Raw genomic sequence first — 14,627 nt, forward strand, 5'->3', positions numbered from 1 at the left:
GTCAAATAAAGGCCACTTTGGTTCTATTTCCCATAAAGCCCAAGCTGGTTTAGATAGGACAAGTGAACTATAGTTTTACAAGCACTGGGGATTTCAATTTAACCCCAACAAAGGCAGTCCAAACATTTCTTGCAGATAGAAAACTGGCACATAGAACCCTTCTACCTGATATACTAGTTTGCTACGAGCAGGGATTTTTGTTTGGAGAAACATTCAGTCATACAATTCCCTTCCCCCCACCCACACACACACTGATGTCTGAAGTGTTATCAGTTCAGATACAGCCTTACCCACCTCAGTGAGAACTAGGCTACCTTCTTGTCAGAATACAATATATTTCCAAGAGTTGGTTGACACATTTGCATTGATCGCTTGATCTCTCATTGCTCCATTAGTGGCAGCCAAATGTGTGAAGCGACTCCAAAACAGTGCTTGAAATGGCATGAGGTGCTATGAAACTTCTATGTGCCTCATGTTTGATTTGCAGCGTCTCGTTCACATAGGCAAGTTGCTCTCTGATGCTGTAGTCACCATGTGATGCTGCAGTCACCATGTGCCTGACTGAATACATGAACACATTAGCAAAGTTTTATGGTGTTAGCAATTGGGAGATCTTGTGGACTTCATTTAGGCATTAATCTAACCAGTGTTTGCTTTCTCCTACATTGTAGCCTACTGTTCAAAGGTAAGAGCAGCATCTATTACCCTGCCCAACATTGGCATGCAGACCCCGGAAGGGTGCTCACCAGGAAACATAGGAAGCTGCCTTATACAGAGTCAAACCATTGGTCCATCTAGAGCAGTATTGTCTACACTGGCTGGCAGCAGCTCTCCAGGGTTTCAGATGGGAGTCTCTCTCAGCCCTAGCCAGAGATGCTGGGGACTGAACCTGAGACAGACAGACCTGTATGCAAAGCAGATGCTCTACCACCAAGCTAAGGGCCCTTTCCCCAATATTGTGCTGACAAGCCCCCCCCCCCTTAAACTGCAGCTACTAGTCTGGAATTAGACAAACCTTGTTTTGCTTTGTGAAATTGACTAGACTGTCTGGTCCAATCAATTTCATGCCCTTTGTATCCTGTGAGAGAGGGAGAGAGATGCTCCCTTAAGTATAAAAGTCAATAGGCTTTCTGCAACCAAGGCTAAAAATCTTTAATTGAATTATTCTTTTGGGGCTGGAGTTTCTGCAGCAAGGCACTCTCCTTAAGTCTGAATAGTTACAGCGCTGCTGATGCTGCAGGGATCGTGCTAGAACAGCAGTAAGGCAGAGGTCACAGCAAAGAATCAGAACAATTCATGAAACACCCATTCATACAGAGTTGTCATTCTTCAGATAATACTGACAACAGCACACAGGAAGCTGCCTTATACTGAGTCAGACCAGAAGTCCATCTAGCTCAGTACTGTCAGCACTGACTCGCAGCAGCTCTCTAGGGTTTTAAACGGGATATACCCAGCCATATCTGAAAATGCCAGGGGTTGAACCAGGGACTTTCGGCACGCAAAGCAGATGATCTACCACTGAGCTGTGCCCCCGTCCCCTAACATACATAGCATTTTACAGAGTAAATAAACAGGATATGTGTGTGTGTGTGTGTGTTGGGACGACGACAGAGCCTTTCCCTGAGGAGCTCACAAACTAGCTAAACTTTGTTGGGCTGAACAGAAGGAAGGGGAGCAGGGAAGAGAGGCAAAAGTAATAAGGGGAAATGTGTTAAAACTGCTCCATAGACTGAGGCTCATTTTAGAGCTGGATGAAACACAAAACCCCCAAACTCAAACACATGATAAAAGAGTAAGGTGCCAAATAACGTGCACAAAGACAGGTCACATTCACACCACACATTTAAAGCACATGGCTTCTGACAAAGAATCCTGGGAACTATAGTTTACTCCTCATAAAGCTACAACTCCTAGCATCGGTAATGAATTAGTTGCCAGGATTCTTTTGGGAGAAGCCATGTGTGTTAATGTGTGAAGCCATATGTATCACTGAACACCAAAGTCAGGATCATTCAGACCATGGTATCACCGATCTCTATGTATGGATGTGAAAGTGGAACAGTGAAAAAAGCGGATAAGAGAAAAATCAACTCATTGAAATGTAGTGTTGGAGGAGAGCTTTGAAGATACTATGGACCACAAAAAAGACAAATAATTGGGTGTCAGAACAAATTACCTGAGCTCTTCTCTACCTAACTTCCTTCTGTTGTAAACTGATATGCTCTGGGAAGCTGACCTGCCCCTCCTTCCTTCGTCTTCTTCGATTGTCCGAGAACAGAGGAGACATCTTTGTCTTTGCTCTCTCTCCTGAGTCATGAGGGCAGTACCCATGTCTGGGCATTGCACCTCCAACTTTGTTAGTTAGATAGAACTAGGTATGCCTTTCCCAGCTACTATGCATTTTTATAAATAAAGTAGCTGTTTCTTATTTTACTAAGTCTTCTGAGTGATTTAAACACAGGGTAAAAGCCTGCTTCTTAGGTAAATGCACACACTGGCACACGCAGCTCAGACCACTGAGTTACTCTCCATATGCATATCACTACTTTGACTTATGCATTAGCCTAGGGGTAGACCATGGCAATTTTCAACGACAGTATGTACTTTAGAACAATATTCTACTTTACTTAATACACAATATGGGTAATCCTTTTTTTATCAAACCAACCAAGTGCACCCAGAAGGACAGACTGCTGAAAGAGCCATACAAAAAAATAAAAATAAAAATTATTAAAATCTCTTCATGCATCATAGAAATAAAAGTTCCCCCTCTCTTGTCTATCTGACCACTTTATTAAGAACATAGGAAGTATCCTCCTGGATCTGACCAAATGTCCATCAGTCCTTTGGCCTGAATGAGATGTTGCCACACTGGCAGAGTCTCCCTGACCTGACCCTCAGGTCCACATTTCTATGGTTTTCCTTCTGTGTGGATTCTTTGATGTTTAATAAGGGTCGATCTGAGGCTGAATTCTCTTCCACATTCTGGGCATTTACATGGTTTCTCTCCTGTGTGATTTGTCTGGTGTCTAACAAGATGGTGGTTATAAATGAAGCCTTTTCCACAGTCTGGGCATTTATATGGCTTCTCTCCGGTGTGGATTCTCTCATGTGCTTTAAGTTGTGAAGGTCTATTGAAGCTTTTCCCACACTCTAAACATTTATACGGTTCTTCTCCTTTATGAGTTCTCTCATGATTATGAAGACTTGAAGTCTGGTTGAAGCTCTTCCCACACTCTGAGCATGTATATGGTTTCTCGCCAGTGTGGATTCTCATGTGGACAACAAGATTTGATTTCAGACAGAAGCTTTTCCCACAGTCTGAGCATTTAAATGGTTTCTCTCCTGTGTGGATTCTCTGATGTCTACCCAAGCTCGCTTTCTCGCCAAAACCTTTCCCACAATCAGAGCATTTATATGGTTTCTCTTCCAAATGCATCCCCTCATCTGCAAGGTGAGTTTGGTGGTGCTTAATAAAGTAAGAAATTTGTCTGAAGCTTTTCCCACAGTCTGGGCATTTATACGGCTTCTCTCCAGTATGGGTTCTCTCATGTTCTTTAAGGTTCCCAGCTTGGCTGAATCTTTTCCCACAATCTGAGCATTTATAAGGTTTCTCTCCTGTATGGGTCCTCTGATGGGCAATAAGATTTGAGCTCGTACTGAAGGATTTCTCACAGCCTGAGCATTTATAAGGCTTCTCTCCAGTGTGGAACCTGTGATGTGTTGTAAGCTCAGAGATTTTTCTGAAGCTTCTCCCACAGTCTAAGCAGGTGTATGGTCTCTCTCCTGTGTGAGTTTTTTCATGTTCTTTTAGGGATCCTGACCGGCTGAAGCTTTTCCCACAATCTGGGCATTTGTATGGTTTCTCTCCGGTGTGGATTCTCACATGCAAAACAAGGCTGCCTTTGTGGCTGAAGCTTTTCCCACAATCTGAGCATACGTGTGGTTTTTCTCCTGTGTGGATTCTTGCATGAGCAATAAGGTTTCCTTTCTGGTCAAAACTCTTCCCACAATCCAAGCACTTATACGGCTTCTCTCCCGTATGGATTCTATGATGTCTAACAAGTTTAAAGTGTGCATTGAATGATTTTCCACAGTATAAGCATTGGTAGATTTTCTCCTCTGCTTGGGCCCGGCCTGAGGTGCTCCCCCCTTTGGTCAGCATCTCTTGTCTCTGATATTCACAGCTTCTACTCTGGTCTGCAATTTCACTTGGCCAATAAGGAATGGATCTACCCATGCTGTTCTCCAAACAGTTTTCTTGTTGCCCCCACAATCCTTGGGGACTTTCAACGGCTTCTGCCTTCTCAAAAGCTTTGGGAACATTCCCTTCCGTGGTTCCCTCAGACACACGGAGTCCCCGTTGCTCAGAGGCTTGCCATGGATGACCTTCATCTGCATTCTCAACTGCATTCCCCTCACCTGATGGGATAAGAAAGAGATTCCAAAGTGAACATACAAGCCTGCCTTGGACAGAGTCAGTAGCAAAACAGAGAGGGAGGGAGGAGGAGGAAGGGCTCCAGCAGCAGCAGGTCATGCATTTCAATAGATTCACCCCTTCCTTATGAGTTGACCACTTTGGGATCACAGTTCTTGGATCTGATGGCTGTTCTGGGTGACGTGAAGATCACTGATGAAATAATGTTTTTAACTGGGGTTTTTTAGAATGCTTTTCTTTTTCTTCTTGTTCAGTTGTTTTTGCTGGTATGTTTGCTGCCCTGGGCTCCGTTGGGAGGAAGGATGGGATATACATTCAATCATACTACTGCTATTGATAATAATAAGGATTTTTTTATTTACAGGACACCTTGACTTTGTTTTGTGCTGTCGTTTTGTAACAGGCAATGTAAAAGAAACTATTAAAAAGGCCCTGTCTTGGTTGTTTTGCCTCAGTGACAAGGGTAATGGGCTGCAAGGGCTCACCTGTCGCCAGCACCTTACCCTTTACGTAGGCCTCAATCCACACCACCAAGAACCAAGCAGGCAATGGCTCCCAGGAAGACCATATTTGGTCACTATCTGGAGGCTCTACCTAGGGGAGATGGAGCAGGCCGGGGCGTCTCCTTGGTAACAGGGAAGTAGCCCAGCTGCAGGGAATCAGCTGGCATGAAAGGTAGGGAAACCTAGAGGCTATAAAAGGCCTCAGAGGGACAGTGGGAACAGGTAGTCCTTGCTAGGCCTAGGTGAGGTTCCTCTACGCAGGGAAGAGAAGCTTGGCCGTCGCACTCCTGACAGAGGCTGTCTTCAGGCTCTCCCCCTAAGCCCCCCACAATTGGACAGGGCTGAAGAAGGGATCCCTGTGTCTTCAGTCCACCTATCCCCTTTCCTCCATAGGGAGGTATAGGAGGTCTGGACCTAAGCCTGCCAAAGCAACAGCACCAAAGTCAGCGATGCTGGGAGAGGAGGCCAAAGGAAAGCCTTTACTCATTGGTGAGTCAGCTGGGGCATGGGTGGAAGTTGGCCCCTGAAGCAGCAGGCCTAAAATAAAGCTGCACTTGTAGCAGTTCAGAGATGAGTCAGTGCCTTCTTTGACCCCCTCACTTCGGGTGTTGGTGTTGGCCCATGGAAGATATGGAACACCCCTCTTGTGAAGTACCTCCTTCCCTCTGGGAAACAGCACAATAAGAGAAATTCAAATCACTACATAAAGGGACGGTGTTCATGTGTATATGTTACAGCTCAGATATGCATATTCTCCTTTTGGGGATTATGCATAATGGCTAGCAAATGTACAGAATTCAGTCAATATAGGTATATTTCCCAAGGCCTGTTGGAGATTATATATACTGACTCGGAAACGCACACAATTCCCTCACCATGGAAGGATTATGTGCGCATCCTCCATGAAGCGTGGTGAATGTGCACAATGGCTGGTTATGATGTGCATTAACCACTCAACTTACATTGCCCTTAACTTAGACACACACACGTGTGTGTGTGTGAGACACATAACCTTTTCCATTAATGACCGGTAATGTTTATCACCACCCCTTCTTCCAGCTACCAACCGCCACTGCGAGACCATCAGAGGGAGAAGTAGCAGCAACTAGACATCCTCTCCAACATGCCTGCTTCATGCCTGTTGAGAGCCCACTCTCTTTTTTTCCCACTTTGACTGCCATTTGCATTGGATTTCAATTCTATTAGCCACTCTGGGAGTTGAATTTTGGCTGAACAGTCAGATAAAAATGGAACACACACACACACCTCTTTCCCTGGCTATACAGTTGTTTTGCTACAAGGGGTATGCACAATGATTTAAAATTTACTGGGATTAATTAAAGGGATTTGCTTAGGAGGGCGGATGTTCTCTTGAGACGAGTTGGTCTTGAACTGGTAGCCTGGAAGATGTCAGGCAGGGAGTGCACCACCATCCAGCTCAAACATGCACCACGCCAGAGAAGACCAGGTGATACTCAGTGGCCCCTATAAAAGCTTCCAAGTCAGTGGTCAGACAAAGCAGAGGAACTCTGTTAGCTACAGGCCAACTTCTGCCATCTTCCTTGCCTAGTTCACTGGGTCATGCCTGTTCCAATTCAACTGCCACCAAATTTACCTGATCGCTTCTGATTCTATTAGTATTCAGTGATTTGTTGTTGAGTGTGTGTTTTTAAATGAATTTTATGTATTCTTATGCACTTGCTTTTTTTTAAACTGCCATCTGGCCCATATAAAGGGCAGTATAGAAACAATTTAAATAAATAAATAAGCTGGAGCCAATCTGACACCTGAAAATGTCTGCCAAGTTTACAGAATCACATCCTTACCAGGCATTTTGCTCCATTACTGTTTATGGGCCAGGACCAACAAGGTTACAGCACAGTGACTAAGGGACTGAGTGTATGATTCAAGAATATGCAGTTGTTCAAACCTTGCCTCTGCTACAAATCCATTATGTGTCCCTCGTCACACCTGCACCCCATATCTGCAAAATGGGGATAATGGCACTGATCTATCTTACAGCATTCTGATAAGGGTAACACAAGGCCAGATTCACATACAAGCTAAACAAGCTACAGCTTAGGGTCTCACATTACGAGGGGCCTCGCGTTAGAAAGGAAGAAAGAAAAAATCCGAATCAATTACGAATACAATCTACTTTATTTCAATACGTGAACCACTGTTGTGCGCTGTTGTGAAGTATTGACGAGTTTTGCATCTTGCAATAAAAGTAAAAAGGTACATTATCTTATTTTTGTAGTTAGAATTAGTATTATATTCTTATTATACAAATTAAACCAGGGACTGCGATGCTCATGTACCTATTACACTGTTTTTGAGGCAATTTTATCATGAAATCAATTTTATTACATGACTATCAAATTCCATTTAATTGTACAGCCCGTATTTTGCATTTCAAATTTTTATTACTTGTTGAAGAGGGAAGGGCCTCACTCATGTTATAGCTTAGGGCCACAAGAAGTTTAAATCCACCCCTGGGGTAACACCAAAGATAATGTGCCCTGGGGTTCCCTGGAAGCTTATGAGGGCTTCCTAAACTTGAACATCTCAGCCTCAGAGGAAGGCAATGGTAAACCACCTCTGAATACCATTTACCATGAAAACCTTATTCATAGGGTCGCCATAAGTTGGGATCGACTTGAAGGCAGTGCATTTCCATTTTCAAACATCCCTGAAAGTCCGCTCACTCTTACTGATCATCTTAGAATCCTCTCTGGCTCTGGGGGCCACAGCTTTATCTGGCTGCACTCCACATGCCAACTTTCACACGCTGGCATGGCAATCCACCTGTCAATTGCATGACATCATTATGATGTCACATAATTGACATGTGGGTTGTTGGTGTCCCCCCCTTGTCAAAATCCCTTGCCCTTAGTGAGCCTCCCTGTGCTTCTTTCCATTTTGGATGCTGGAGATGGAAAGGAGCTTCATGAAATGGCTTCAAGGAGCAGGACTAGCACGGAGATCTGGTTTCCACCGAATGCAAGCCACTTCCCCCGCCCTGAGCAAGGTACACCCCAACTGCCCACCAGCAAAGAAACAATCAGGAGCCCACTCCAAGCTCCCCCTTGTTCCTGAGGAGCCCTGCTCTTACCGCCCCAGACCTGACATCATGTATGACATCAGGTGTAGGATGGGTGGCGAGGGCTCCCTAAAACGTCTGTAAAACACATGGGTTACTCAGCAGATGAGTGAGGAACCATCACATTGGCTGGGATCAACTGCTGCTTAGCTCCTCCTCTCCCAGAGCTATCTCCTCAGTGGCCATTCCACTGGTCATCATGTAACAGAAAAGTCTTGGCACCTGAATTGGCTTGTTTTCCTCACCCCTCACCGTCATTTTTCCTTTTGTAGTGTATCTGTTTATACGGTAAGCCTGACGGCAAAGCCTGTACCATTGTTTAATCTGCGTATAGTACCTAGGAAAAAAATAGGTGTAATAATAACAATGATTAATTATTATTAAGAAGGTGCAGGAAAAATTTCCTGAATGTTAAAAGTCTGAAAACCATTGATGTCCTAAATTGAGGTGGGCCCCTGTTGTCTTTCTCTCACCTTTGTCATCTTCTGATTTGCTGAAGTTCATGAGCTCATCCTCGTATTTAACTGTTGTTGGATCAAAGAGACCATGTTCATCTCCAGAGTGGGTCTTCCATGGATGTTCCTTTAGACTCATGTTGGGGATCTGTCTCTCTCCACAGGCGTTAGGCCTCAAGGGAATGTCTTTTCGGACTCTGGGAAAATCACAAGCTCTTCGTCTGGCTCGCTACTTCCTTCTTGAGGCCGGGCACAGAGGTCTCCTCTATGATGTTATCTGCAGCACTGCCATCTGGTAAGTAGCAAGACAGAATATAATACTGCTATGACAATTGTATGAAACCATATTTAATGTAGCCAATGCTATGTTGGCCAATATTGGTTGTCATTAATTGTGGTGTAATGCGGTTTTAGGGCAGGGGCACCTGTAGCCATCCACTTATTCCTGGATTATAACTCCCATCAGCCCTGCCCATTGGCTATGATGGTGGGGGCTGGACTCCACTCCTGGAACAACCAGGTGGGCCTTTTACTATACAGGTATGTGTTTCTAAGAGAGAAAGAGAAACAATGATAGTGCTTAATCCAGGGATGGGAGCATTTGGTCCTCCAGAGGTTGCTGAACTACCTCTCCCATCAGCCCCAGCCAATAGTCAGGGCTGATGGGAGTTGTAGTCCAACAACATGTGGAGGGCCAAAGGTTCCCCATATCTACATTTAATTCCTATATTTTTAATTCTAAAAAGCCTTTCCCAAACTTTGGGTCCCCAGATATCGCTGAACTACATCACCCCAGCCAGCACAACCAATGGTCAGGAATGATGGGAATTATAGTCCAGCAACAGCTGGGGACCCAAAGGTTGGGAAAGGCTGCATGGGTGGAGAGCCTGTGCCCCTTTCGATGTTGATGGACTCCAGCTCCCATCATCCCTGACTATTCCTGGGGGCTGATGGGAATTGGAGTCTGTGACGCCCTTCCCTGGCTCTCCCTGTCAGGTTCCTACCTGCTCGTGGCTACTGCCTGTCACTAGGCACCACCAGGGACTCCAACAGTCCGGACTGTCCTTTTTTATGGTTTCTCTCTCCGCTCTAGCACAGACCTCACCAGATCCCCCTGCTAGGCAGCACCACCAGTCACGTCCTATAACCAGTATTCCCAGAGACTCTGCCTGAGTCTCTCTATCAGGTTACCTCTGTGACTGTGTGCTTAAGCTGTCCCCAATCCCTTTGATCTTTATATAAAAAGCATACAACTCTGGGTTGCTCTGGATACTTGTGGTGTTATATTCTTCCCTTCACCGCTGCCACCAGTTGTTACAGTTTCCCTTCAGCCTTGGTAAGTACCTTTTCCTCCCCTCTGGTCTGTATATTCCCCAGTCAAGGATCAGGCCTCCGGTAAACCAGAATAGTGTTTATTAAATATTAGAAATAACAAGATTACTTTATAAAGGCACATAAGCATATGGTTTCATCTATTCCTGTGATACTTGTCTTAGTATTAATCCGAACTCCACACTTTCCTCACATCCACCAACTCTCCACACAATCTCCTCTCAAAAACCCCACCAAACACCTCTCAAACAACCCACCAATGTCTACCCAGATTCAACTGTCATCCTTCCATTTATACTCTCAGCCATTCAAACACTCAGCCAATAATGCAGCATTCTACTGCTCATTTACTCCCCCCTCCTCTTTCACTCCACTTACCACATATCTTCTATACAAACAGTACTTACCATATATACATTAATACAGGAACATCACAGAGTCCAACAACAACTGGAAAGCAGAGGTGCCTGAATCCCTGCTCTATCCACTGACCTGCTCTATCCACTGACCCAAAGAACAGCAATTGAGCACCTCCTCTTTCCAATTCTTAGCTTACCAGATTCCTGCCAGGGATACCACTGAGAAAGGTTTTGTTTTATAAAACACCCATTTATGATCATTTTCCCTAAGCCCTTGTATCCCAGCCAGCTAAACTGCTTGCTAACTGGGTATACACATCCAGCAACTCAAGTCACTCCTATCCAACATTTCAGACAACAGCTTGCCTGACAAAAATCACACCCGTTTACCCAGGATTGCCAACTTTTGAAACCTGCCCCTGTGCCTCTTCCCTTAACAGCTCGCTCTGGGAGAATTTGAATGGGACAAGGCCTTCTGAAAACCTGTCTCTGTCAAATTCGGCATATTGAGTGACCCTCCAAGTATGTTTAGACTCCAAGTCCCAACATGCCTAACCATCAGCTGTGCTGGCTGGGGCTGACGGGAGCTGGAATCCAGCAACCTCTGAAGGGCAGCAGGTTCCCCTCCCCTACCTTTGAAGGCTGATCTGCTGCTCTGTTTCCAATTCATAGAACGTGAATAAAGTTGGGTCCTTTTTTCAACTGGCTGCCCCTTTAACAGCTCTTGATCTCCAGCTGTTAATCAGGGTTAATCTCCACCTCCCGAACAGCTTCACCTGCAAACCTCTGATCCACAGGACGTTAACGGGCAGGCTGCTGTCTCCTGACCAGTAAGGCAACACTGGAGATGAAGCATGAAAACAAGGGCTCCTTGCCTTTAAACAATCTGTGCTTTTAAAAGAATCTCTCCCTCTCTCATTGCCCATCCTGTGCACCCTCCGGCCAGCGATTTTCTCCTTCCGGTAGACTCCATTTTCCCTTTGTCTACAGGCTCATTTTCTACTCACCGCCTTTTCCCCTTGCAGGCATATAAAGCCAGCTGCTCCCTCCCTTCCCTTCCCTTCCTTCCCCCCCCCCACCGCTGCAGGCTGGAAGAGGCAGGAGCGACACTCATTCTTTTCTCCCTTTCCCGCCTTTCTTTGTCTCTCTCTCTAGGAGCCTGCACTTGGTCACTTTAACCCTTAGATATGTGGACAGAATTTATTTTAAATGTTTATCATTTAAGGACAAGGATTCCATGCCGTCCAGTTTTTAATAGATGAAAATATGGGGGCGAGGCGATGTCAAATAGGCCACTCCATGAAAATGGGGACACCCTTATAATATTTCTCTTCTCAACAAGAATTAGGATTTTTGGGCCGCCCCATCTGCAGCTTACATTTAAAGTCGTGTTATATACGACTGTTGCAGGCAGGGCTTCCCCCAAAGAATTCTGGGAACTGGAGTTTGTTAAGGGTGCTGAGAGTTGTTAGTCACTTGTATTGCACTAATGATGCAACACATTTCTCTTCCCCTCTCCTTCACCTGAGTAAACTGCAAGGAGAATAAAAGGTGCTGGACTGTGACCTGGGAGACCAGGGTTCAAATCCTCACATAGCCATGAAGCTCACTGGGTGACCTTGGGCCAGTCACTGCCTCTCAGCCTCATGAAAACCCTATTCATAGGGCCGCCATAAATCAGAATCGACTTGAAGGCAGTACATTTTCCTCTTGACAAGTCCCACCCTCTTGCATTCAGCCTTATTCGTTCAGTTTATTGTTAGAGAGATTTTGCTATAAGGTTGTAGGAGCAAAGTTGCTTTGCCTAGTGTGGGGGGAGGGACGGGGGCCCTGCCAAGTGGCTAGCTTAAAGAAATACAATTTTTTATTTCATAGGATGGCTGGGATCTTTATTACCTATTTCCTTAGGGTTTGTTTTCCTACCCTCTTGTGGAGGGTCACTTTGAGGTTGTCAGATAAAAAGTTGACCCCCTAGAATTTCTGTGCGTGTGTTATGTGCCTTCAAGTCTGTTGTGGTTTCTGGCGACCCTATGAATCAGCATCCTCCAATAGCATCTGTTATAAACCACCCTATTCAGATCTTGTAAGTTCAGGTCTGTGGCTACTTTTATGGAATCAATCCACCTCTTATTTGGCCTTCCTCTTTTTCTACTCCCTTCTGTTTTTCCCAGCATTATCTTTTCTAGTGAATCATGTTTTCTCATTATGTGTCCAAAGTATGATAATCTCAGTTTGATCATTTTAACTTCTATTGATAGTACTGGTTTAATTTGTTCTAACACCCAATTATTTGCCTTTTCCCCTGTCCATGGTATGCGCAAAGCTCTCCTCCAACACATTACATCTTTGCATTTGAGGACCTTTTCTAGTTCTGTCATAGCTGCCCTCCCCAGTCCTAGCCTTCTTCTGATTTCTTGATGTTCAGCTGTAGTCCTGCTTTTGTGCTTGCCTCTTTAACTTTCAACAGCATTCATTTGAACTCATTACTGGTTTCTGCTAGTAGTATGGTATCGTCTGCATATCTTAAATTATTGATATTTCTCCCTCCAATTTTCACATGTATCACCACATTTCAAATGAGTTGATTTTTCTCTTGTCCACTTTTTTCACTGTCCAACTTGTACATCGGGTATTGGGATATCCGATGCCCGGCGTAGGTCATCAAGCAGGGCGACCAGGGCAGTCTCTGTCCCATGACCAGGCCTGAAGCCTGATTGAAAAGGGTCTAGATAATCCAGTTTATTGTTAGAGAGATTTTGCTATAAGGTTGTAGGAGCAAAGTTGCTTTGCCTAGTGTGGGGAGAGGGATGGGGGCCCTGCCAAGTGGCTAGCTTAAAGAAAGATAATTTTTGATTTCATAGGATGGCTGGGATCTTTATTATCTATTTCCTTAGGGTTTATTCTTCTAACCTCTTGTGGACGGTTGGTTTGTGGTGGCCAGTTAAAAAGTCCACCCCCCCCCTTTAGGATTGCTGTGTGTGTTATGTGCCTTCAAGTTGATTATGGCTTCTGGCAACCCTATGAATGAGCGACCGCCAATAGCATCTGTTATAAACCACCCTGTTCAGATCTTGCAAGTTCAGATCTGTGGCTTCCTTTATGGAATCAATCCACCTCTTATTTGGCCTTGCTCTTTTTCTACTCCCTTCTGTTTTTCCCAGCATTATCGTCTTTTCTAGTGAACCGTGTTTTCTCATTATGCGTCCAAAGTATGATAACCTCAGTTTCACCATTCTAGCTTCTAATGATCGTTCTGTTTAATTTGTTCTATTATTTCTTTTTCGCTGTCCATGGTATGCGCAAAGCTCTCCTCCAGCACCACATTTCAAATGAGTTGATTTTTCTCTTACCCACTTTTTTCACTGTCCAACTTTCACATCCATACATACTTATTGGGAATACCATGGTCTGAATGATCCTGACTTTAGTGTTCAGTGATACATCTTTGCATTTGATGACCTTTTCAAGTTCTCTTACAGCTGCCCTCCCCAGTCCCAGCCTTCTTCTGGTTTCTTGCCTATTGTTTCCATTTTAGTTAATGACTGTGCCAAGGTGTTGATAATCCTTGACAAGTTCAATGTCCTCATTGTCAGCTTTAAAGTTACAGAACTCTTCTGTTGTCACTACTTAGTCTTCTTGACGTTCAGCTGTAGTCCTGCTTTTGTGCTTCTCTTTAACTTTCATCAGCATTTCATAGCCTTTTGTCCAGAATATAGGTTGCACATCAGGACAATCAGGTGCTGTGGCACCCCCATTTCTTTTAAAGCATTCCGTAGTTTTTCGTGATCTATACAGTCAAAGGCTTTGCTGTAATCTGTAAAGCACAGGCTGATTTCCTTCTGAAATTCCTTGGTCCGTTCCATTATCCAACATATGTTTGTGATACGAGCTTACCAAAAACATTATCAAATAACAGAAATTCCACTTGATAGAATAGTTTGTGCAAAGCAAATGTATTTGTGGAGGGCATTCCACAATCAAAGCCAGGAAAGCTTTGGTCAATCTGATTCATTTTCCCCCCACTCTACATCAAAGAAAGATTTCCGATTCCCAGATTTCTCCATGCAGCAGGAACGCGAGGAAGCAATGGTCACACGGAGTAACAAGGACAAAGGGACATTTCCAGGAAGCAACACAGGTAAAAACCAATGGGAAGTAGCGTTGCTCAGTGGCAGGATACCTGCCTTGCATGCAGGAGCCAGGTCCCAAGTTCAGTCCCCGGCAGCTCCAGGTAGGGCTATGAGAAAACCCACATCTGAAATCCTAGTGAGCTGCTGCCAGTCAGTACTGACACTACTGAACTAGATAGACCAATGGTCTAAGTCAGTATAAGGCACGTTCCTATGTAAGATGTCATCAGACCCTAGGAGAACCTGTGGCAAGATTGGGAGGATGAAGAGCAGGGTATAGATGTTGGGGAGGGGGTTGCCAGTA

At 44.7% G+C, this 14,627-nt stretch overlaps 1 protein-coding gene across 3 annotated transcripts; it reads right to left on the reverse strand.

The window, feature by feature from the left end:
* Nucleotides 1-2,604: 2,604 nt before the first annotated feature.
* Nucleotides 2,605-11,231, reverse strand: LOC133381197 (zinc finger protein OZF-like). Of its 3 annotated transcripts, none has more exons than XM_061619908.1 (3): nt 10,827-11,231; nt 8,521-8,794; nt 2,605-4,425 (listed from the first exon to the last, which is right to left on the reverse strand). In XM_061619908.1, exons 2-3 carry the CDS (start codon nt 8,639-8,641, stop codon nt 2,915-2,917), a joined length of 1,632 nt encoding a protein of 543 aa, XP_061475892.1. In that variant the 5' UTR covers nt 8,642-8,794; nt 10,827-11,231; the 3' UTR covers nt 2,605-2,914. The 3 variants fall into 3 exon arrangements, with proteins under 3 accessions (XP_061475892.1, XP_061475891.1, XP_061475893.1); XM_061619907.1 differs by having other exon boundaries at nt 10,242-11,231; XM_061619909.1 differs by lacking the exon at nt 10,827-11,231 and adding an exon at nt 8,300-8,384 and having other exon boundaries at nt 8,521-8,609.
* Nucleotides 11,232-14,627: the final 3,396 nt, after the last annotated feature.

The sequence above is a fragment of the Rhineura floridana genome, chromosome 3 (assembly GCF_030035675.1).
Source record: "Rhineura floridana isolate rRhiFlo1 chromosome 3, rRhiFlo1.hap2, whole genome shotgun sequence".
Classification (NCBI taxonomy): Eukaryota; Metazoa; Chordata; class Lepidosauria; order Squamata; family Rhineuridae; genus Rhineura; species Rhineura floridana.

What these genes read in the sequence shown, in the direction of transcription:
- LOC133381197 (XM_061619908.1), bottom strand. Translation starts at nt 8,641, where the DNA reads ATGAGTCTAAAGGAACATCCATGGAAGACCCACTCTGGAGATGAACAT. An exon ending in CAAATCAGAAGATGACAAAG is followed by an intron (nt 4,426 to 8,520) that starts GTGAGAGAAAGA and finishes TTATCCCATCAG; the next exon opens with GTGAGGGGAATGCAGTTGAG.